We start from the raw sequence: 25330 nt of genomic DNA, 5'->3' as shown, positions 1-25330 counted from the left end.
ATCAGTTCGTCAAATTATGACATTTGTGAAGTTAGGTGGACTCAATGATCTTGTTCAGACCTACCACTACAATCACGACGTGAAACTGATATGTTTATTTTTGGTTGGTTAGAGAATTACGCCCATCAAGAAAATTGTGTGTTAGGATTCAGGATCTTCCTTGTTGGAATTTGAAGATTTGGACCCAATATTTTTTAAATTGGTTCATTATTTTACTACCATTCTTTGTCAAATCATTGTTAGTTGAACTCTATGAAAATCTTGTAACCCCATTAGATACGGCTGATCTAAACAACACTCTTGTGACAAATTTAATTTGGCTATAAACACATCCAAGCTTTTGCAAAATAAGTTATATCATTCTTTATTCCTTTTAGGGCAATTTCCCTTATCTATTTGATATCACTATAGCGAATAGATTCATAAATGTCTTGAAGTTCTTGCACCTCTTGCCAAAGAATGATGACACATTCGAGTTCCGAAGGAAAAGATCTTACGGCCCGAGGAGCTCACGAATGGAGTTAAAATTATATTCTATGAACAAGATGGTAGAGGAGATGGAGTATTGAGGAAGTCAGAGGCGGATAATAGGGGCAAGTGGGTCAGTCGATCCCTTTAAATTTTTGTTCTTGATTTTATATATTTACATAATGTCGTGCAACAGTAAAAAATCACATAATTTACAACTGCCTATTGAAAAGTTTGATATTAAAACAAAACATCAGTTATGTGAGTTTTGCTTGCAGTTCCTCATGACAAACAATATAGTCAGTTATATCAGCTAACTGCCTTTGCTGTGAAATTAAACCTGTTGCTTGAGATTGGAAGTTGGAGAATTATTCTGGTGCGTTGTTAAACTTAAACTTGTTGATTTCAACAATGTTGGTCAGCAACAAACGATTATGTATTGTACTCATTTGATCAAGTTTTATTCTCATATTTAAGACGCGACTGCAATATTAAATGTCGAAAGATAATTAAGTAGGAAAAAAATCATAAGAATTTTTAAAGATTAAATATGTTTAGTTTATGGTTAGTAAAAGAAAAGTGAGTACTGAATCGTCTTTTTCTGCAAATTTGGAGTGGGAGGAGGAAGATAAATTTCATATCTTACGGCAATTGCCGAGAAATGGCAGCTCTCCGATCATGTAAGTTCCTTGAGGAACTACAAAATCCTCCGATAACAATTCCAGAAGCTCATCACAAAGCTCATCGGTAGCTTTAATTGAGGAGTAAGGTATCAGTGTAAGTTTATCAGCTTTCGGATTCTCAAAAACATCTTGGGTTTCTTGATTATCGATATCCATTCCTAACCACTGGCAGATCCTAATAGGGGCAGGAGGTTAGTCAACCCCTTAAATTTTTGTTCATAATTTTATATAATTACATAATGTCGTGCAACGGTAAAAAATTACATAATCTGAATATTAAAATTTTGTTTCCAATGTTATCATTCCGGTATCCACCATTCTAATCAAGATGGAGATGATTTATTTATGTTGTGCAACGACAAAGAATTACATAATATGAATATTAATTATTTTTATGTTCATTCCGATTAATTATCGTTACAAAATATTAAATATGACATCCCTCTTGGTTTATTGGTAAAAGAAATGATTAAAGTGTCTGATGGTATTGCTACACTCAGAAAAATTGTAAGACCATTATTTATAGTGGAATACTTAAAGACGAAGTCGATCTTTTCAGAATTTTACCGTATCCGGGTGTGATTTTTATTTGTACTAGTTAAATATGGTTGTTTTGTATTTAACTATTTTTGGTGTTCATGGCAGAGGTTTTGTTAGTGTTTGCTCTTTTTTTCATTATTGTAATACTATCAAAATTTGTTATCTTTACTTTCTGCATGATTTTTTTTGTTGCTTATAGAACAAGTTGTACAATGACTCATGGGGCATGGATGATTTGATCTGATGCAAATATAATTTGTGGGCCTTTAAAAGATTTTCATTTAATGTAATTAAAGTCACAAGCAATCTCTAGTAATTTGTGTAGCATATGATAATCGACTAGCAGCTAAGGCTTTTGGCAGGACCAAAACTTTTGAAATATAAACCAAACCTGACCCATGTCTTTGCACTTGGTGAATTGCTTGCAAATTTTTTTGAGGAACTAAAAAAGAACAGAAGTCATATAGGTTTGGCAGTCTGCAGAACATCATATGCTGCATAATTTATATGTGTTGCCACCAAAACATACTATCACCATGCTTGCTGCATATATTATACCTTTTTGTAGGCTTCTCTTATATGAAAAAAAGTTACGTATGGAGTCTTAGTTTTTATACTTACACATGGTAGGTGAAGGTAAAATTTATTTTTTGGCAGGTTACCTATGTTGGAATTTAAATTAGCAAAAAAATTTCAAAAATGGAAAACAGTTGCTCATCTTCTATATAATGTATATTAATATATAAAGAGATATGTTCTGTTGTCTATATATGTTGTCTATAAGACAAGCAATCTGGTATATGATTCATAATGAAAGCACTTTTTTGGATAGAAACATTCAAAGTTAGTGTGATTCAGGGGATTGTGATTGCCGGTTTTATAAAATCTGCTTAGTTTGTATAATTAAATTTATGGGGATTATTTGTTTAAGGTATGTGATACGCTGGTTCATGGGAAACTTTATTGTTGAAAAATGCATACGCTAGACTCTTTTACAAATGTAAGTTTAAAGAGTGGCTATTGCTAATTCTCTCTTTTCTAGTAAAACTTTATTTATATCTTGGATACGATGGCATTTGTTCATATAGTTGTATATTATACAATATATTCGGGGTTCAATGACTTTGGCTATAACGTTGAAACGCAGACGTTGTTAAGCATACAATTTGCTTGATTGTCTTACAACATACTAATCCTGTTGTACTTAAAATTTCAAGTGGATCGAATTTGTTATTGTTAGTGGTTAGCCGTCACTTGGTGATTTCTTGTTTCTTTACTGTAATGGATTTATTTAGTATTTTACATTTTTGTCTCTTCGAGATTCTGCCACCAAGTTTCAACGAACTTTATCATCCAAACTTGTTGGATTCTGTTAGTGTGTATGTATATCTATGGATTTGAGTTGACTGAGTCTGTCCTTCCTGGTTTTATTTGCATGTTCTCACCCTTGCAGGTTTTGTGCTTAAGGAGTCGGAGCTTCACCCTCGGTTTTTTAGGTGTTTTGGATGAGTAATTGCTTTAGCCATTCTTAACAGGGTCCAAGTAGGGTTGACGTGTGACACTGTATTATTTCGACAGTTGGATGGGCTGAATGTTGAGTTGGAGCATATTAGATATACATCGCCTGCGAATTACAGAAGTTACAACTATATACTACAGAGGCCTGCCAATTTTGATTTTGAAGACTCGGGTCTTGGATTTCCCGTTAAGTTTGGGGGGTGTGGATGACAAGAAGGGCTTGTTAAATGTTGAAAACAAAAAAGACTTTGTTCGCCATATGCTGCATTTAGAATTTGAAGAAAGCATAAAGGATGCATTTTCGAATATAGCTGATGGATTTGATGATGTGCTTACTTATTCTTTGATGAGGCTGTTTTTCCAGATTATCAGATTGGATGATTTGGACTTGATATTGCGCGGGATATCGAATTTGGACGTGCAACAGTGGAGGAGTCACACTGTATATGCAGGCTATACCGGGAATGATCTCTGGATTGAGTGGTTCTGGTAGGTAAATATTATATTGTATTCTATATGCAAATTTGTGACGAACTGATTATATATGAAATCAATATTGTGAAATGAAGGTTAAACAAGAAAAGAGTTGCAGAAAGTGTAGTATGATCAAGTTGTAATGTTCCATGTGTTTTAATTTTAATAACAGTGTGTTGGCGATATGTCTGACGAGGAGAAGTTGGAGCTTTTCAGCTTCTGGACGAGTACGAGATGGCTTCCGGCTGGTGGATTTGGAGAGCTGGAGCATGCTCCTACTATAGGAATGGTGACAACAACTGCTGAAGATAAGTTAGACCAGCGTCCTCCGGTGGCTCGCACTTGTTTCAACTTGCTCAGCTTCCCTCCTTACCAGTCTCTTGAGATGATGCGGCAGCTTTTGTATGAGATCACCCATATATATTCGAACGCTCCCTTTTACCTTTCCTGATTGATTTCAATGGAACACTTTGACATTTATTCTATGGAATTGTATTGTTGATCTTGTCAGAGATACTAAATACGCTTGAAATTGTACATCGTATGTAGAGTTATCACCAAATGTGCTTACTAGATAGGGATAGTAACAGTGGATCGAATTTTGGAAAATCCAGATTTGAACTAATTTTGAGATGTTTGATACCACTTGAAGATAAAAAGCTTTGACGCTTATTCTTTGTGTAACTTTTTTTGGAGTTGTGATGTTGATGTGGATGTTGTCCAACTACTTTGAAATTAAAGCTAGAGATTGGTCCCTCCCAACTTTCTTGTTTACAAATGCACAATCTTTTTCTTCGACTTTCTTGATTTCAGAAGTTAGCTGAAGTGTTCAAAAATACTACCTTTAAAAAAGGTCCCATGGCTTTGTAATGTTATTGTATGAATGACTTTATAGTTTATATATACCATTTTAGAGCTCGTATCCAAGATAATGTCAAAAATTTAGTTTTTCATAATACTCCCGGCTGTTTCCAAATACTTGACGTTTGATTTTTTGGCACACAATTTTAAGAGTTTTGACTGCATACTTAAAATTATTATATTTAATTTTTTTTTCTAAATAAAAATATTAATCTTATACTTTAATTCACAAAATGAAAATTTTAAAAATATTAATTTTAGCTATGCAGTCAATGCACTTAAAAGTGTGCATAAAAATCAAACGTCAAGAATTTGAAAACGGAGGGAGTATATGATAATATGTTGACATGAATGGTGATTATCTTATTTTAGAAATTTATACTCCCTCTGTTCTTGTGATTGTTTACGCTCATTATTTAAATGTATTTTGAGATTTTTATAAAATATAGTTTCATAATTTTTTTTTAAATTTTTAATTTTTTTTAGAAAAGTTGAAACGTCAAATAAGAAAAAAGAAAGTAAAAAAGTTTTATAAAACTATACTTTATAAGAAGTTCGAAATGCGTGACAAAAAATAATGTAAAAAACATGTTGGGAGAGATGGAGTATGAATTTATTTTATTTTTATTGCACCAATCAAAATGTCCCAAACATTAAAAAAAAAAAAAAAAAATTCGCTCTTATGCCACGATCCCTTGAATAATTAGAAAAAGGAGCAACTGAAGTCATCAACTAAACTCAAACCCCAAGAACTCAAGATCCAATCTTTTCTACCATCTTCACCAAATCTTTCAAGAAAATCCCTAGATTGACCTTGTACATCAATGGCAAATTCATCTTGGAGGAAAGAAAGACCCACTAAGCTCTTAGCAGCAGCCCCCAAGACCCTGTTTTTATTATTCTCCACTTTGCTTCTTTTCCTCACCTACCTCTCATTCCAAACATCAAACTCTAACTCTAGCTCACTCTCTCTTAAAACCCCTTTTTTTCATTCTTCAGTTCACCCCTTTGATTGCTACAATTCACCTCAATCTCACCCTGTCATTGCTTCTGTAGTTGAAGGCCTACAATACCCTTTTCTTTATTCTCTTTCTGATTTCGGGACATTGCCCGAAAAGCCTCACAAGAACATTGTTAGAGTGCTGAAAGGGAAGCCGTTTAGGAGGCCTGACATTTCGGTTACGGTTCAGGAATTGTTGGGGAGGATGAGGGGGGAGGGGAAAATGGGGTTGTTTGTTGATGTTGGGGCTAATGTGGGTATGGCTTCTTTCGCTGCTGCGGTGATGGGGTTTCGGGTTTTGGCATTTGAGCCTGTGTTTGAGAATTTGCAGAGGATTTGTGAAGGGATTTATTTTAATCGGTTGGGTGATTTGGTTACTGTTTTTGAGGCTGCTGCTTCTGATCGAGTTGGCAATATAACATTTCATAAGGTATTTATGTGATCAGAGTTAAGCTTGCAATTATGTTTATGTCTTAAATAGTCGAACTTTATCTGTTTCATGTACCCTCTTATAGTTCATGTTTGATATATGTTAGTTTCTATAGGTTACTAAATTAAGCATGTTAATTTTACAAGTGATTAAACTGTTGGCACTTGGCAGTCATTGTTAAAATTAGTTTCAGTATGGCAAGTAACTTAATACGAACTTATGTTATGGTACTTATAGAGGAACTTAATGCATATTATATCAATACATACTGCATAGAGCAAAACTTTCACATCATATATCTGAATTAAGCTGCTGGGGAAAAGTAAAATAATTGTGCTATTGATTGGTTGGTCTCTGTTGAAAGTTTTATGAGCTTATATCAGTAAATATTATTCATTCTTCATGCACGAAGCAAAATTCAACTTTAGTCGTGAAATTTATAATTGCTTATCAGTTATCACCTATCGGAGTCCATGAATATGGACCCTCTGTGGAATAATAACTAGTCCAAATACTCCACTCCTGTCACATTTTCTAAGATCATGCAAGTGTTTTTAACACGTTAAGGAAGCATAGGAAAAACAAGCGTTAATCATAGAAGGATTCTTACACGAGAAATCCTTAATACCTTGAATTCACCAGAGTTTTGTTGAATCAGCAAGAAAAGGTAAAGAAAAAACTCTTTGAGGTTCTTAATTCAATGAAAGATTTTTAACTAACATAATCACCATGTTGTTTATACTTTATATAGGGTAATAAAACTCCAGAATAAAATAAAAACAAGTCCTAATTAAAACCAAATATTAATAAAAACAGGCGTGATCATGCAGCTTCAAGCATGTTCATGCACCATATTTAGTCCTCAATATTTCGCTACTGTGATGTGTTCCTGTTTCGGCATGCTCATTTGGTCCTCATCGGAATGCTCATGCAACCATGCAAAAGTTTTTATTGCTATTCATTACGGTCTCGATATGCGCCTAAAACTCTCCTACATCAGTTTTGTAGTAGTAAATAAAAGTTTTGTTGCTCCACTCCTGTTACATAATTAAGATAATTACACAGGTATGTTGAAGCAGTAATTGAAGGTTAATCATTGACATTTGACGGTACTAGATGAAGATAAATGATGTATTTCTGAGTAGTCATCTTGTTGTAGAATTACGTTACTGATATCAAATACAATAATTTAGCCAGCCACTGCAAATCATAGGTACGTTACCCGAACTCGGGTATGGGTGTCGGACACGGGTACAGATCCAAGTGTCAGACCCTTAATTTCTTAAATTTAGGATTCATGGATATGGATCCGAAATGGGCACGGGTACAGGGCTTCGGCATATAATCTTTACATATGTGATATTATATATTTATATTTATACGTACATTTTATATATTATAAATATAATAGGGTCTTCTACTAATATAAAGACATACAAATTGTTTATTTTAAACTTACAGCATAAATCAAAAGAATAGCATGGAAATAGTAATTTATAGGCATCCCTCGCTAAAAACAAGTTGTTGTGAGGCTTTGTAAATCATTTTGAACTATTTTGCTGGAAATCGAAGTGTCTAGTTTTCAACTGAAGGATCCGACCCAGATCCTATGCCCACACCCATGTCATGTCCGATCGACACGGGTATGAGGGCAAAATTGAAGAGTCCGGGTAACATAGAATCATAGTGCGTGAAGTGTACAAATCAGAAGGTTACTTTGGAAACTGCTTTTAAATAGCTAAGCAGTGCAGTTTATCAAGATGCCTAGCTGAGTAATCTCTACTCATGCTAGAATATAACTGTTCCCCAAAAATGGCATAGTGATAAAATTATGTAGCCACGTAAGTTTACATGATATTGAAGTCCCCAAACGCTCTTTTGAAAACCTGTGTGCTTGAGGTATGAAGACATGTATGGTGACCATTGGTAATGATTCTGATATCTTTTCTGTTTGCTCTATTTTAATAAGAAATTTGTTAGATGTTTTAGTGGATCATATTAATACTTTATTTAATTGTTTCACTTCTACAGAGCATGTATATTTTTTTTCCTCTGTTTCTGCAGTAATTCCTAATCTGTTCCTTTTTCTTTTGCTATCTAAACAATTTTATTTTGCTTGACTGATCTTATTTTCCCCTCGAACATGTCACTCTAGTTGGTAGGCCGTCTCGATAACAGTGCAGTTTCTGCCAGTGGAGCAAAGCTGGCATTTAAATCCAATGAAGAGGTCGCTCTTCAAGTGAGGACAATCCCACTTGATGAACTGATTTCGGAGTCTGAACCTGTTCTTCTGATTAAAATTGATGTTCAAGGTTGGGAGTATCATGTATTAAAGGGAGCTAAAAAGTTATTATCAAGAAAGGAAAAGGATGCCCCATACTTGATATATGAGGAAGATGAGCGGCTTTTGCAAGCGAGTAACAGTAGTGCCAGAGAGATTCGAGAATTCCTCCATTCTGTTGGTTACCACCATTGTACAAGGCATGATACTGATGCGCACTGCACCAAAAGAAAGGAATAGTATATACTTAAACCGACACTGCACAGTGCACACAAACCATATCCTTTTAGAGCGTCAAACATCTTGGCAGTAATTAGTACTTGTTAAATGTTAATAGTGTGCTGAAAGGGTTCTGCAGGTTAACTGGCAGCCTGTTCTTTGATCCTACAGTAAAAAATATTGTATCTCACCAATGATGTCAGCTTTAGTGAAAATTAAAAAACGTAGCTCTGGTTGATCTTTTGTGCACTTCTGTTGAAAGCAAGCCAGTGGTGGAATTTCAAGAAAATCCGACTGGGAGCTGAATAGGTGTGCCCCGATGCATCAAGGTTGGAATAGTTTATTCAAGTTGTATATGTATTGAACATCATTTTGGTAATCGGCAAGAAATAGGCATTCTTTGTTGTTTTCATGTGTTACTTTGGTTTAGTTACGTCTTGAATACTATTCTAGTTGCTGAGTCTTTACTGTCAGAAGTAAAAATTGCAGACTCTTTCATAACTTGTATTCTGAAGCCAAAAAAACCTGTAATATGTTATGCTGATTGCCTTGAGAATACTTTTATTAAGGTTTCAGATGCTAAATATTATATTAGGCTTTAGCAAAGTTGCTGTCTGTTAAGTCTTTGCTGATCAAATATTGGTGAATTTCCGGAAAGGGGGTAAGCTGAGATAGTATTGTAATTTGTAATACCAGAGAAGGGTTGATTTGGGAAGTTCAATCCCCATTTTGATACCAGCTCTGAAAAGACAACTTGCTTTGGAATCTAGAAAATTGTATGGAGCCTGTAATGCCTCTTCAGATCTCATCTCTGAAATAAAAAAAATTGGATGGTGTTTATATTGTCCCAATCTAGCTTGATATCTCATCTCCAAAATGGAAAGTTGCCTTGGTATTTTTTATGTTGTCGTGATCTAGCTTGATATATCATTTACAAAATGAAAAATTCGGATGGTATTTATATTACCCTGATTAGGCATGAGCTTGAGGCGGTTTTGGTTAAAAACCGCACCGTAACTATATTAATTCGGTTTTCAAAATCAAAAACCAAAACCATACCATTTATACATGGCGCGGTTCGGTTTTTTGAATTCGGTATCGATTTTAAATGGTGCGGTTTCGGTTTTAAAACCAAATACATAATTTTTTTTGGATTTATTTATTAAAATGCGATATGAATATATAAATAGGGACCCAGGGTGATACTTGTCTAAATTTTTTCTTAATTATTCTAGCCTTCTATTTCTTCGATTAACGACTATCTTGTTTAAATCACTAATGACATACGATTGATACTGCACCCAGTATACCATCTTTTCTTCCAGAGCTTATTTGGGGCGTGACAACCCGCTCCCATATACAAACAGGTCATCCCCTGCTCGTAAAATTTTAGTGTGACTTGTTACATGGTATCAGAACCCGGTGTAGGGAGAAACTCGGGTTTGAGGCTCCCACCCTACTTATTTAATTTAAATATTTGTAAGGTTTTAGTGCGACGGATTATTTAACATGATAAACGATTCAAATTTTCATAGCCATTGATATCTCAAAACTTGTCTACTGTATTTCGTCATCTATAATTTGTAATGCCTTATGGCTTATGACTTGTTAGGATAATAATCAATTGTCCAGGAAGTCATGGCATGGCTACAAGATCCTAGAATTCCGCAATGATATGCAGGGCAACTGTGCTTAAACAACTAAATTAACCTAACTCATGTTTATGTATATTCCTCATCTCTTACATTGAACATAACTGAGCTGAATTTAATATATATACTCCTTGATATAACTTGTTTGGCAAAGCAACTTGATCAGTTGACTTGAGAACTGTGTGCAAAATCAGGTACTAATAATTCTCAAACTTAGACTTTTAAGTTTCTCCTAGTACTTGTTACAAATTAGTATATAAGTATACTTGTTTTGCTCAAATAGTGTTGTGTTTACTTAGAGATCTAGACAAATAGTACGGCCAAGAAAGTATAAGAAAAATTGAGAAAAACCTCAAATGGAGTATGGAGAGAGATATTGGGAGTGGATTCGAAGTGTTGATGCGAGGTTAAGTGTACTGAGGAGCAGAGGGAGTACTTGTAGGGTTCCCAGTAAACTCCTAGCAGTAAAACCAGAAGCATACACGCCTCAAATAGTAGCCATTGGTCCTTTTCATCGGAACAAGCCTGAGTTGCAAGCTATGGAGGAACTCAAATGGAGGTACATGTTAGGTTTTATTGATCGTGTAGTAAAATCAAATAAGGAATTGATTGATATTACCAAGTTGGATGGCGTCTCTGGTGAAAACTACCATCAAATTTCAGCATTAAATAAGTGTAGCAAAGTCGTAGCAGAACTGGAAAAAGAGGCCCGGGCATGGTTTGCTGAAGATATCAATTTAGACAAGCCTCAACTTGTGGAGGTATTACTCCTTGATGGTTGTTTTATACTTGAACTCTGCTTTAGGTGCATAAGGATTTTAGTAAAACAAGGTATGAGCGATTCAGATACTACTTCATCTGTTATTTCACCCGTATTTTTGGAAGACAATTTCCTATTAGGACCACTAGATGATGATAATTTCGCAATGGTGAATATTCTAAGAAATGATTTGATGCTAATCGAGAACCAGATTCCATATGTCATTCTGCAACAGCTTTTTGACATAATACCAAGTTCAGACAAACCATCTAGCGAAATGTCTTCAAAAAAGCTTCAAGATTATATTTTCTTGCTGTTTAGTTCTGTTTCTATGTTTAATTATGAAATTATTAAATTTAATGTAAAGAACATGGATGGGGAATACTATCATTTACTGGATATGTTGTACCAAGTTTCTGGCTATCCAAAGAAATTACCGACAAGTTACAGCAATCGTGTTTGGGGATTCACAAGATGTGCAAAAGAGCTCTTTACATCCGGCTTCCAAATTGTATGTGGCAATAGGAGGTCCATAGCCGACATAAAATTCAAGGAAGGAGAGATATCTATCCCGCAAGTCACTCTAGATAAATCATGCGATATTGTACTTAGGAATCTCATTGCTTTAGAGCATACCGGGACTGGCAGGCATACTATTACCTCATATGTCAAGCTTATGAGCACTTTAATCCGTTCTAAGGAAGACGCCTATTTACTTGAGTGGATAGGCATCATTAAAAAATCAAATGAGATTGAAGATGTTTCTGAATTCTTTAAAAGTTTATGCAGAGGAGTTGATTACGTAGAATTCTATTTTGCTGATGTGTGCCAGAAGGTTGAAGATTATCAAGTCCCTATGTGGAGTTGGCGCAGAGCAAAAGGATATTCGATTATCAAGTATGTTGAATGGAAAGAATCTATTGAGTACTTAAACCGAGATTATTTTCATGACAGATGGAGTTTTATAGCATTCTTAGCTGCATCTTTAGTCATCCTTTTAACTTTCTTGCAGACTTTCTATACTATCCGTGCATATTATCCTCCATACCACTGAAACTGAAGTTTCAGCCAATTGCTTATGATATCAGTTTGTTGTTAAATGAAAATTTAGAATGTTTGCAAAATTTGCTTGAGGACTATGGTTATTCTCTCTTGTTAGCTAAGATAATTTTTTGGATTTCATCTTCTAAACAGGTCCAACACACACACACACACATTGATGTTTGTATGTTACACATGTCCAAGCAGTCGAGCAAATCAAGAACCATGATACCATATTGATTTAAAGAGTAGTAAAAGTCACTTGATATTAATTTAAATATTATTAAGAAAAATGGTACAACTTATACACAATACCACTGATTTCATCTAGGACCTCAAAATGTAGCTGATCAGGGTTAAAAAAGATTTGATTTGATATTATCTTCCTCCCAAGTTAGACTGCAAAAAAAAGAGAAGAAGAACAAGGCATCGATATCACAAGGACACGAAAATAAACACTTACAGATATTGATGAAGCAAGTTAAAGGGCAGCACTAAAATTTTAGTCGTCAAGATAATATTAAACTCAAGATATCCCCGGAGTACTTGAATGATTTTTCAGTTTCTTCCAGACAATGGTTTTTCTCCTCCCTAGTCCAGCTCTGCACAAAAGCAACACGAATACTCTGTTAGGTTCTGGAGTTACAGTAGCTACTAACACTTAAAACAAGAATATATTGGGGAAACTTAAATAAAGTCCAGCTAAGAACATTACTTTAGCAACTTTGTTCAAATTATCCCTAACATTCTGCAACAGTTGGGACAAGTCTCCCTCCCACTTATAGAATTCCAGCTCTTTTCCATCGAGTATCATCTCGGCTACCTGAATAGATATGAACATTACCACTCATTTTACGCTTAGAAAATTGTTTATACATATACGTCTTATGGTTATGTCTAGCCATAGATAATTGCTGATTGTCATAAGAATGCTAATAAGAAGCATACTTAAATCATCAATCACCTGTACACCAATAATTCCAAACAGCAGGACATGGTATAGTAAAACTCTTAAGTTGGAAGGTTACCTTTCTTCCAATCATTCGACCACCAGCCGAGTGAGCAAAATAGGTGTTGTAAAAATGGCAGATGAATGCGTGAGGATCGTTCTTGGACAATTCTTCAAGTTTTTGGGCATAAGTAAGACCTGGTGGAGATGGTTGAGGAATGACATGACCCTGCTCTTTGAACCATTCTAAATCTTTTGCCAGGCTTTCTGATCTTTCTAGGCCGGTGTTTCTGAATACGGCATCTGTGCCAAAAATACAAAAGTGCATACTTGTTAGCTGAGCAGATTGCTGATACAGTAATCTACTTTACCAAAAAAAGTGATAATTTAGTTGTTAAAATCATTGGCAGACAAAAAAAACTTGCATATTGAACATGTTGCCAAAAATTTTCATATTGAACATGTTTCTCCTGGTGAAGAAATAAAAGGATCGAGTCCATAGAAATATATAAAACAACACAGTTTCATTGCTTGACTTGACTAACATATATACTTAACCGAGATGTGCTATAGGTAGTCCCTAGAACAAAATTCTGTAAAATATCCGCAAAAGACAAAGAAAACCAAGTACTGTAATTCATATACGGCAGATCTAACAAGTTATAGACAGACCTATTGACACAATACATAGATTAACTGCAATATTGTGGATCAATATCTAACAGATCATCTAATGGAAATTTATCAGAGAACACTCAGAGAGAGAGGAATAACATAGCTGTCCCATGGCCCTCTTGGTTCTTTTCAAATGGTTTTACCAAGATGAAATAATTTGTAACACATATATTACAAATTATCTACATTCATACTCATTACTCACTATGAATATTATTATATTAATTCTCTACCATTTTAATTAAATTTTAAGCGATTGTTGGTAGAATGATAAGGATATAGGATGAAGATGGCCCCTACCCCCGTGACAAAGTCATGGGCTCCCTTCCTCATTCTCTATTCCCCACTTCCCTTGTAATATAAACAAATAATGTATACAAAATATATTCCCGTAGGTTCTAATTCTAAAAACTACTGCAATGGTATTGCTTACAAAAGCTAATTTCTAGACTTTCTCAAGTTAAAGTAACCTACAATCAAAAAATATAATCAGTTGATCATATAGCTCTCTATAATATGAAAAAATTTAGATACCTTATAAATAAATTGCCATGCATGTGACGGAACCAGGATTCTGAGTGAAAATAAAACACAACACACACACATAACTAATGAAACAAATTTAAGTAATAAACTTACATTCAGGATAATCAGCCTTAGCAATAATACCCTCAAGAGTATCATAAACCAACTTACTATCAACCAAGAACTTCAAGTAACCTTCAACAGTAGGCTCCCACTGAGCCACAGGCTTGCCCTGAGGCTCCTTTTCTCCTTCCTTAGCCTGATCTCTAGAATGCAATTTCATGGCCACGAATCTCATTTCCTCCACAAAGCCTTTAGCCTCACCAGGATACCTTTTGTTGGGCTTCTGCTCAGCAGCTGCTGCTGACACTACACTTGTTTTCTTCAAAGTCAGAGACTTTTTGCATGAACTCCAAGAATCATAACTATGGTTCTTGATTGATGGAGATAAGAAAGTGGTCTTGATGTTTTTGGGTGAAAAGATGTGAGGCTTGTTAGAAATGAGATGGGATTGGTAGAGTGAAGCCATTGGAGATGTTGAGTTTCTTGGAGGAATGTGATGGATGTTTCAAGACAATGCCCCGCGTGTTATGTGTCTGTGTTTTTTTTGTGCGTGTGTATGGGCCACTTGACTCTTCTAAGTTCGAACTATTGATTTGTAGACGAGGCCAACGGTCAGGATGGATACTCTGGTTTTAAACTTAACGGCTCAGATTGCATATGTATTTGTATATTAAATTATTTCATAAGAGCATCTCCAACGGCGTTGACTATAATGGTCGGCTAAATTGGACCTGTAAGACATTAAGTAAAATTTGCTGACCTGTAAGACATTTTGCTTCGATGCTATTGATTATATTGATTGGCTATAATTTAAAAATAGTATGTTATTAATATTTTGAATTGTTATAAATAGGATATATCACTTTAATATAGTAATAAGTGATGTGTAATCTTCCTACAGATTTTCTTACAGACCTGTAGCGGATCGACAAATACAGCCATCCATACGAGGTTGGCTATAATATTAAATAACAGGTGGAAATGGTTGGAGCGTGAATTTTTGAAGCCACTAAATATAATTTTTATTTTTGGTATGACAACTAAAATTTTAGCTAAGGGATCTTCATGGTTGGAGATGCTCGGTCAAATTTGAATCGGGTTAATAAAAAAATAAACTGCGGCCACTATTATACTATTTTTAAAGTTCAACCACTATTTTTCAACTTCTGAAAAACAGAGCTACATTAACGATGCTTAACCTTGACGGGCCGCCACCTTATTAAAAAACAGAAATAAACTCTAACCACTATTCTGCTATTTTTTAAAAGTTCAGCCATTTTCTTACGGATTTTGAAAAATTTCGGATCACCTCTTTGTCATTTACTAAATTTTGAAGCATCAGGAGTATTACTGTTTATTGCTCGACTGATTTTCACACATGTCCTATCGATCTTACATACTGCTCCGTTATAATTCTGGTCATGATATATTAATCATCCCATTAGTAATTGAATCTTGAGCAAATTTGTCTAATCTCCCCTTCAGTTCCAGTTTTAACCTCAATGCCACTCATTTTGATCATAGCTTTCTTGAACTCATGAGCAAACCTCACACCTAGTAATCCTCTGAAGTTTCCTGCATAATTATTTACTATCTTTTGTGTCACAGAGTCACCCCAAAGCCTTTGATCAGACTCTAATACTGCATTTCCATCCCGCACATTTTTGAAGAAGCTCACATCGAATTTTAGTTGCGAATCTATGTCTAAATCCACTGGCCTTGATCCATCGCCATTGACGGGGCAGATATTTTGAAATCTTTGTAAAAAAGACGGGCTTATTGTTGGATCTGCATTTCCAGTTTTTGTGAAATTGTAGAGCCTGTAGCTTGAAAATCGACAGTGTGTTTGGCCTATGGTATGTGCACCTGCACTCACGCCAGCTTTGTAGATTAAAAAACCGAAAAATTAGTATCTAGAGATATAAAGTTGAGGTTAAGTTACCAACTAATGTGACAAGGTCTTGATCATCGAGGCCTTTGTCTGCAAATTTCTGTCTCTGGACCGCGACAGAGTCCAAAGGAGAAGGCAGGTTTACGTGAGATGCTAAAGAGATTCTGCCATCTCTTCTTCCCAAAGGAACGTTCCAACTAGGCCCATTACTCTTGTAAATGACCAAAAAAATTAAAAATTCAAGATATGCACTATGCACACATATCTTATGTTCGCTTATTATAGTTTAGTATAGATGGGTTCGTGAAACATACCAAGTCAACAGAGTCGCGGGCAGCCAAGGCTAGTATATCAGCACATGAAACCACCCTGGGGCAAGAGGCCTCTATTTGTGACTTTGCATATTCAATTACTTCAAATCCTCTTGCCCCGCGGTTTGCTAAGGCATTTCTCTCTGCGGATGATCCTTCAATCAATACAGAACCGTCACAGCCCTGAAAATGAGCTCAAATTATTACTTGCAACAGCAGGATGGCATGTACTTATTCACCATATGTAGAGTATATATAATCTCACCTCCACAAAACAATCATGGAAAAATAGTCGTAACACTCCAGCAGCGATGGTAGGATCGTTGTCATAATAATACTTGACAGTAGACCGCACTATGGCCTCAGCGTTTGGACATGAAGAAGAATAAAACCCGAGTTTTAAGCCTCCTTGACCTTCTGCAGTTTGCAAAAGCATCATGATCGTCACCATTAAGATTGATAAATAACCAAAGCAGACTTTGGTATGAGTTTCCATTGCCCTTAATTGATATATTTAATTGATGATTCTTCGAGCCTATGCACCTTCAATATATATACTACCTAGAGAGTTGTCGTTCCAGATGATCAATGAAACATTACCAAGCACGTTGCTAATTTAAAACGCCCGTTGTTTTTTTTTCTATTTAGAGTGGAGGTATACGCATAGTACCATTAGTATGTAGTGGAGTGGATTATTACTGTCAAGCACTGTTATTAAACCTAATGCTGGTGATTAATTAGTGCTGTAGTGGATTTTTCATATATACTTCTTTGTGGGTTCACAATTTTTTTCTGATCTTTTGAGTGTTTAGTACTAACTAGCTTGTATTGCGGGACTTCCTACTAACTTGTTGAATTTCACTCGAGCCCATTTTGCGACAGATGTGAAATAGCACAGCAATTCTCTGTTCAGACATCACCCCCGAGATCAACAACCTATGTATGGATTATGATATGACTGCTGGGTACTATTTGACCCATTTTAATCAGAAAAGTGAGCTGAAGGGTCTTGACAAAACAACAATTTGCACCTTATCATAGTGGATAACTCAACAGGTAATGGTAAATTAAGAGCTTAGATATATGATCCTGATATTCAGATCTTTATTGTAGCCTAGTGGGTTGATAAACTAACCTCAGTGAACAGGTTCAGGTCTTACTGTTGAAGATTCAGACAACTAGTGCAGGCCACGCAAGGAGGTTCTGTAAAAGGACTTCTTTTGTAATAAAATTAAGGTAAGTAGAAGCATATGTTTCCTGCACTAACAATGTTAAACTCTTAAATAGCACGTGAAACTAATGTCCGAATACAGCCATGACTACGTGGATAGGATCTCTGCAGTTAAAAGGCTTTCGACGATAGTTTTGGTAATTCTCACAGTTCTCCATTTTCCAGATGAATTATTTTTCCCCCTTCTCAAGATGGAGATTCAATTTATTTGAACAGGGGTCTATTGACACAGGTCTTAACTACATTTATATTAGCAAAGAAGAAACTTACAAGAAGGAGAAGCATCCCACCAAACAAGAGTAGGCACTCGCGCATCACAGCTGAATTTTACAACTCTACTACGTAGCAAAGAAGTAAGAAAAAACAAGAAATAGATGCTAAACTAAGATATCTAAGAAGTCCTTCAGTACAAGTCTAATTTGTTTTTCTGACAGCATTTTTTAAGTTATACTCCCTCCGTCCCGGCCAATTCTTTACGTTTGGTTTGGGCACGGAGGTTAAGAAATATGTATAAAATAGTGGAAAAGAGGAAGAAAAGTGGGTGAAGTGGTGGGACCCGTCAATTTTTAATGAATAAAAGAGAGATAGTGGAGTAAAAGTAGTGTGAAAAGGGAGTAAAAGTAGTGTGAAAAGGGAGGAAAAGTTGGGAAGTGGTGGGATCCATTGACTATTTTTGGTAAGTTTTGAATGTAAAGAATTGGATGGGACATCCCAAAAAGGAAACTGTAAAGAATCTGGTGGGACGGAGGGAGTATCACGGAAAGATCTCATTCTATACCTTGTTCAATAAAACTTCAAAGTTATTACCGAAACTTGGTTGCCGCAATGGTGGAAAACTGGTAAGGTGCCAAGTAACCAAGGGAGGCTAACCGGGGCTGAAGTTCTGGTTGAGTCAAGAAAACTTAATGAATTTTTTATTCTCAGACATACTCTTTTATTAAAAATAGCAAATTTCTTCGTATAAGTCCCCATTGTTATAATCAGTTAAGAATTTATTATTTTAGAAGGCCACCACAGGTAAGGTGCCAAGTAACTAGGGGTGGAACTAGGAGAAACTAACCCGGGTAAGGTACCAAGTAACTAGGGGTGGAATTAGGAGAGGCTAACCCGGGCTGAAGTTTTGATTAAGTCAAGAAAACTCAATGAATTTTGTATTCTCTAACATACTCTTTTCTTAAAAATCAGCAAATTTCTTCGTATAAGTCCATGTTGATTATTTATTATTTTGTGACGACCACAGTCATTTCAAATTCTGGTTCCGCCGCTACTTGTAACTCTCAGTGCTCTGCCCATTTTTTACATTTTTTTGGACGAAATTTGTTACATTTTAACCAAGCACAATATTGATCACACTTGCTTATTCTCTGCCAAGACCAATCCCCAAACACATAGTCTCAACTCAAATTTAACATAATAATAGATATATCGCTGCGGAGAATCATGTAGACAACATATAGTTCGTCTACTGGAAACTCTATAAAATTACAAATTTACTAATTTTTCGTGTATTAGTATCTAACTCCATACATTGTAGATGTGCAAGGGAAAAAAGACCAACAAGTATGGCAAAAAATCGAACTCTAAATGATGTGGCAGGGCAATTCAAAGACTAAAAACGTTACTTAACTATTTGGCTTCTTGTTGGAGAATCGGAGTTTGAATCCAAGCATCCTCCATTCCACTAATTTGCAGGGGTGGCAATGAAAAAGCACTAACAGTGGAGCTCCCGCTTCTAATTTCTTTTAAAGCTCGTAATGCTGATATGGTGCTCTTCATATACAGACTCTTCACATACTCGATATCAGAAACTCCTTTGGCACTTCTGACCAAATCATCATTTTTGGCAGGTCCAGAGGTGGATAAATTATCCTTGTCAGGTACCTCAGAGGAAGGTGCTCGTTCAGCCATAGGGAAAAGACGGTCTAGCATTGCCTCGCACTCTTTTACAAGCTTGTAAAGCAAGTCGGTGGTGAAGAAGGGTTGTTGTAGGACCTTCTGAATAAAGGGCAAGCGAAGGAGTGCACCAGTTCGTTTATCATATTTTTTCAGTATCTTAACCAAACCTGTTGATAGGGAAAGTTAATCAATTTGTACCAAGAAAATTTGCAATATTAGAAAATTAAATCCTCAGTCCTGTAGTGAGCTAGTTAAAATTACACAATACCAACGCAAAACATCTTGCTGGTACAACTAAAACTAAAGTGAGCTCTGGAATCTACTGTAAAATAACATCAACAAAAGAATGCCAGTTAGCTAAAGTGAGCTCTGGAATCTACTTTAATATAACATCAACAGAAGGATAATGGTCTGAAGATTTTTAAGAAAAATATGATCATGATATTATAATTATGCAACTGACTTGTGAACAGCAAACAAGTGATCTCTACAATTGTCTAAAATCTAACACCAATAAAAAATGATCTATTTTTTCTTTAAAGTTAAGTGACTTTCATGATATAAGGTATGTGACCAAGTTGTGAGCAATAATCAGAAATTAAAATAGAAATTACCTGTATAGTTAAGGGAGCTATAATTCTCCAACAGAACCATCTCACCATGAAAATCAACAATCTCCTTTCGAATGTCTATCATCTCCTCGCTCCAATCTTCAGCGCTTGCTACTCTGTCGCGCAAATCCTGTTACCCACACAAGAATAAGAAAAAAGTCCATACTGCATAATGATGCAAAACCACAACCTCTTCAAATTTAAATCCTGATCATTCCCGAAAATATATAAATCTTCATCACAACCTCAATGGACCAACCATTCCACATTTTAAGAATAAACACTCCGGCAGATAATTAGTAACTTGTAATAGTCTAAAATGAATTAATCATTCTTCCGGTTTAACTGCGACCAACCATCCAAGCGCAAAAACTGATAATCAACATACTACTACAGTAAGCTATGAATGATGAACGGTGACACATTAGTTCATGCCAGTTGGCAGAGCCACAAAGAACAAATAGAATAAGGTATTGACAAAATCACTGGCGTGTGTGGAGACATATCATTCATTAGTCTGTGGATAAATATGTATATAATTCTCCAGCCATTCAATGATTCGAATACACCCTTTCGATTATTGTCAAGGTCGATTTTAGCAAACAGCTATTAAAAGTAATATACTTTGTCACTGTACAGTTATTCTTTACATTAAGATAAGCCCAAAATAACTGACAGCACAAAACATACCTTTACATTACACGCCAACTCTACAGATCTTCCTTTTGAATAAAATATAATTAAATCAATTTAACTCTTCTACTAAAAAGATGGATTTTCAATTATATCGAAATTTTGAAATTATATGTTTAGTTACTATTAATAACCAGAGACATCAGACATGTACCTATACATGATCTCGGGTTCAAATAAGCATAACGAAATTTGGTGTATCTAGCATTACTCGAAACACACTGTTGATAACATTATATAAATGTTACCTTAAGTCTGATGATGTATTCTTCTTCCTTTTCAACGAAGAAAGAGTTGAATTTCTCGAGCTCATCCTCCAGCAAGTTAAGAAAATCAATCTCCTCATCCGACATGCGTTCCCCATCGGAGAATCTCCGACGTTTCTCGGGCCTGGTTGTTTCATCGGCAACAACAGGAGGGTTGATGAGCTTCAGACGTTTTTTAAGTTCCTTGTAAGACAAAAACTTGTCACGCCATTCAGGCAATGTTCCCTCTATCTGGTTGCTCAGGCTCTTACCGAACTTCATGCTTATATTGTTGTTGTTCTTCACAAGAATGTAAGAAGAAACAGAGAGTTGTATACAAAAACAGGGTAGGGGGAGTGTTAGAAATGTATTAATGCAGAAAGTGTATTTATAGTGTGAGGAATATGCTGAGGCATTGTATCGGGTATATTCTTCTTCGGCTCGGCTCGGCTCGGCTGGGCTTCTAAGCGAGTTGGATCAATTTTTTGGAGATTTTTTTTAAGAAGTGATAACTATTTCATTTTTGGAGAGTTTTTCTTCAAAAATAGCTATAAAAAACATGTTATGTGATTAAAAGAGATCCAAATTAATCTCCTTTTTTAATTAAAAAACTAGCTGTATTTCTTTTTGTTTTTGTAACTTAATGATTGCATTTTTGGAGTATATTTTCAATGAATAATATTTTTATAATTTGAAATTTTTGAATAATATTTAAAATCTGTGCATTGAAAAATCTCCAAGCGTAAAAGAGTTTAGAGAGGCCTGGCTCTGGTTGGTCGAAGCCGCCAACTGGGCAAAGATCTTTTTTTGATACCGAACATAACTATCAGACTAGGATAATCCAAAGGCATGTAGAATATCCCTTCCTTTACTCGATCACAATATTGAAAAATGATTATATTTTAGTTTAGATAAATCTTGAAAATTCTTAGATTACAGAATTGACTCGTTGCCACTTAGCCCCCAGTGACAGCTCTTTACTTGTTATGTCTTATTATGTAATGTCTCTAAAATTTAGTAGGGGTGGCTATTGTGTCATGGCCCATGCTCTAATTTCCTCTTTTAATTCACACGTATTTTTTAAAATTAATTACGTGTTTGGTATTTTATACTCCCTCCGTCCCGTTGGATTGTTAACATCACTTTTTGGCACGCTTTTTAAGACCTCTATAAAATATAGTTGCATGAGGTTTTTTTTATAAAAAAAATTCTGAATAAAAGTTTGATGTTTAAACTTTTATTCAGAAAAAAAATAAATTACAAAAACATTATAGAACTATACTTTATAAGAGCCTCAAAATGCGTGCAAACAGTGAACGTTAACAACCCGATGGGACGGAGGGAGTATGAAACTAGTGAAAAAAGCCGCGCTTCGCGGTGGCATGATGAATTTTGATATGAATAGCATAAAAATTATATTGAGTCATCTTCCCGTTAAACATATCACTAATAAAAAAATATTATAATTAGTATAAAAATTTGTATAAGTGGCCATCATGTCAAACACAATACTAATAATAAAATTAGTTCGAACTTCCCTCCCGTCAAAGACAATATTAATCCATAATTATTATTTTTAAGATAAAATTAAATATTATAATTTAGATCAAAATTAATTTGAGCCGCTCTCTTGTCAAACACAATACTAATAACAAAACATTATAATTTAGATATTAGTTTGAGTCGCTTTACTGTCAAACACAATACTAATAAAATTATTCTAATTATGATAAAATTAAAGATTATAACTGGATAAAAATTAATTTGAACCGCGGTACCGTTTTAACAAAATAAATATATTATAACATGAACAAAAAATTATTTTAGCCACTTTCCCGTCAAACATAATACTAATAGAAAATTTATTATTATTTAGATAAAAATTAGTTTGGGCCGCCTCCCGTGCCCGTCAAACACAATACTAATCAAGAATCATTTACATTATTATAGAATCAATATATGATTCCTATTTTATATATCCTATTTTATTTTGTAATTATTTTGAACCGTCGTTTTAACAAAAAAAAACTATAACATAGATAAAAATTATATTAGCCACTTTCCCGTCAAACATAATACTAATAGAAAAATTATTATTATTTAGATAAAAATTAGTTTGGGCCGCCTCCCGTGCCTGTCAAACACAATACTAATCAAGAATCATTTACATTATTATAAAATCAATATATGATTCTTATTTTATATATCCTATATTACTATAAAATCAATATATGATTCTTATTTTATATATCCTATTTTTTTGTTAATTATTTTTATTTTATGATTCCTATTTATTGGTTAAAACCTGATTTTTTAAAAATAATTCTATTTCTTTTAGGATTACTGAATAAGAAAAAAATTGTATCATCTTTAGAATTCAATAAGAAATACTAAATAAAAAGGAAAAGAGTTGTATCATCTTTAGATATCAATAAGAAAAGAGTTGTATTATTTTTAGAATTCTTGAACCTTATTTTTTGAATTATAATTATATTTTCTTTCCAAAATTTAAGAAAAATCAGAAGACGAATAAGGGTTTATATGGAGTGATCGGGCTTGTCTAGGGTTTAATTAAATATTACACAATCAATAAAATGACACTGTCAGGTTCACTTCTTAGGACGGAGTTTGGTCGCCAAAAATTGAATTATAAATAAATATTCGAAAGAGATGAGAAGATTGCAATCGCTACTTTTTGAAAAAGATTTATAAAATTTATTTATAAATTTATAACTTTTGAGAATAAGAATGGTACCTTTTAGTTTCAAAAAAAAAAGAAAAAGAATGGTACCTTTTTAATAATTTTTATATTAATATATAATTAACAATAAGAATTGTATTACCCTTATGATTCCTAAAATAGTAAAAAGAATTGTATTACATTTGGAATCCAATAATAAGAAAAGAATTGTATTACCTTTAGAATTCTTAAACATGAATTTTTGAATTATAACTATATTTTCTACCCGAAATTAAAGAAAAATCAGAAGACTGAATCGAACAATTCTAGAGACGCCCGCATCCTCCTTTATATATATATATTGAAGGTAAAAATATATCTATATTAAAATAACAGAATATATATATATATATATATATATATATATATATATATATATATATATATATATATAATTTAATATGTAATTTCTTTCTTCTATCTAATCAAAATTTCCAACTCATTATATAAACCGTTAGATATAATATAATATCATATAAATATATAAAATTTTATTATCACCATTCATATCAACATATTATTAAATATTAAAAATAAAGTATTTTGATGTTAACTTGGACACGGACTCTTAAAAATCTTCTATATATAAAGTCATTCATACAAAAGGCATTGGCACGGTCTAACGTAACTTAAAAAGTATTAATGATTTATAGATGAGAAGTAGTTTTTATTTATAATGTGTGTGGATAAATTTTTGGATTCAAATATTATTAATGTAGTAATATATAATATAGATTATCTTTTAAAATGGTCATTTGTATTTTCTTTCAAATTTCAAAAATAAAAATAAATTACTAAAAAAAATTAGTTATTTCAACTTGTCAAATTCCAGAGTATCTTTTTCTATTTGATCCCTTTGAATTCCACATTCGAAGTTGCGATCTGATTCCATTCATTAAAAAGAATCAATTCAATACATTTAGGTTGTTGCTAGCAAATACCATTTTTTTTTTGGTTTTTGATCTTCCAAATCATTTCCGCAGGAGATCCGGACCCATTTTTTTATGATCCTTCGATAAAAAGATTCATTCTCTTCATAAAAAAAAGGAGGTAGAGCCAATAAAGATTTTTTTTTTCGATTCATCCCTGGAGTTGAATATCTCATTCAAGAATTGTTTTTGATCCAATCCATAGGAATCAATAGAAAAGGCAAATCCCTTATGATACACCAGATCCGGCTCGGTTATTGATCAAGAATTTCGATTTTTGGGAAGTATCATGATCATCCAATAAGAAGGGTTTCAATTTTTTCAAATGAACGATTTGAAGACCTATTGATTCTAAGAACTGATTGCAAAGTTGATCATTCGAACCTTTCAATTCATAGATGTAGATCTCAGACCTATGAATGGGGATATTCCCGAAACTCACAAAGAAAAAAGGAAGTGAGTCGAACACTACTCGAAAACGTCTCTTCCGCTCAGAAACGAAATGGTCCAAATGTTTCTGGAAATTATTGCTCCCATTGGACCATTTGTATCTATATGCATCAAGATAGTCGGCGGATTAGTTCGAGTGGAGATAAAAAAAAAAATTGAACTAAAAATATTTTGAAGATATCCATTTTCCTGGA

General features: G+C 34.2%; 5 protein-coding genes across 5 annotated transcripts; 2 read left to right on the top strand and 3 right to left on the bottom strand.

Annotated features, from left to right (window-relative positions):
* The first annotated feature begins 5255 nt into the window (after positions 1-5255).
* Positions 5256-9042, top strand: LOC108220192 (uncharacterized). The gene is made up of 2 exons (XM_017393886.2): positions 5256-5974; positions 8130-9042. The coding sequence occupies exons 1-2, from the start codon at positions 5369-5371 to the stop codon at positions 8493-8495; spliced, it is 972 nt and encodes a 323-aa protein (XP_017249375.1). The 5' UTR covers positions 5256-5368; the 3' UTR covers positions 8496-9042.
* A 974-nt stretch (positions 9043-10016) lies between these two features.
* Positions 10017-12015, top strand: LOC108221527 (UPF0481 protein At3g47200). The gene has a single exon (XM_017395400.2). It carries the CDS (start codon positions 10483-10485, stop codon positions 11938-11940), a length of 1458 nt encoding a protein of 485 aa, XP_017250889.1. The 5' UTR covers positions 10017-10482; the 3' UTR covers positions 11941-12015.
* Positions 12016-12189: 174 nt separating this feature from the next.
* Positions 12190-14820, bottom strand: LOC108222208 (heme oxygenase 1, chloroplastic). Its single transcript, XM_017396114.2, has 4 exons — positions 14191-14820; positions 12956-13179; positions 12643-12750; positions 12190-12529 (listed from the first exon to the last, which is right to left on the bottom strand). The coding sequence occupies exons 1-4, from the start codon at positions 14603-14605 to the stop codon at positions 12437-12439; spliced, it is 840 nt and encodes a 279-aa protein (XP_017251603.1). The 5' UTR covers positions 14606-14820; the 3' UTR covers positions 12190-12436.
* A 607-nt stretch (positions 14821-15427) lies between these two features.
* LOC108220719 (peroxidase 25) lies at positions 15428-16890 on the bottom strand. Its single transcript, XM_017394570.2, has 4 exons — positions 16607-16890; positions 16345-16524; positions 16082-16241; positions 15428-16005 (listed from the first exon to the last, which is right to left on the bottom strand). The coding sequence occupies exons 1-4, from the start codon at positions 16835-16837 to the stop codon at positions 15581-15583; spliced, it is 996 nt and encodes a 331-aa protein (XP_017250059.1). The 5' UTR covers positions 16838-16890; the 3' UTR covers positions 15428-15580.
* A 2070-nt stretch (positions 16891-18960) lies between these two features.
* Positions 18961-21389, bottom strand: LOC108220720 (SPX domain-containing protein 1). Its single transcript, XM_017394571.2, has 3 exons — positions 21021-21389; positions 20083-20209; positions 18961-19635 (listed from the first exon to the last, which is right to left on the bottom strand). The coding sequence occupies exons 1-3, from the start codon at positions 21297-21299 to the stop codon at positions 19199-19201; spliced, it is 843 nt and encodes a 280-aa protein (XP_017250060.1). The 5' UTR covers positions 21300-21389; the 3' UTR covers positions 18961-19198.
* Positions 21390-25330: the final 3941 nt, after the last annotated feature.

The sequence above is a fragment of the Daucus carota genome, chromosome 5, assembly GCF_001625215.2.
Source record: "Daucus carota subsp. sativus chromosome 5, DH1 v3.0, whole genome shotgun sequence".
Classification (NCBI taxonomy): domain Eukaryota; kingdom Viridiplantae; phylum Streptophyta; class Magnoliopsida; order Apiales; family Apiaceae; genus Daucus; species Daucus carota.
This window is presented reverse-complemented; position numbering and strand designations above follow the sequence as displayed.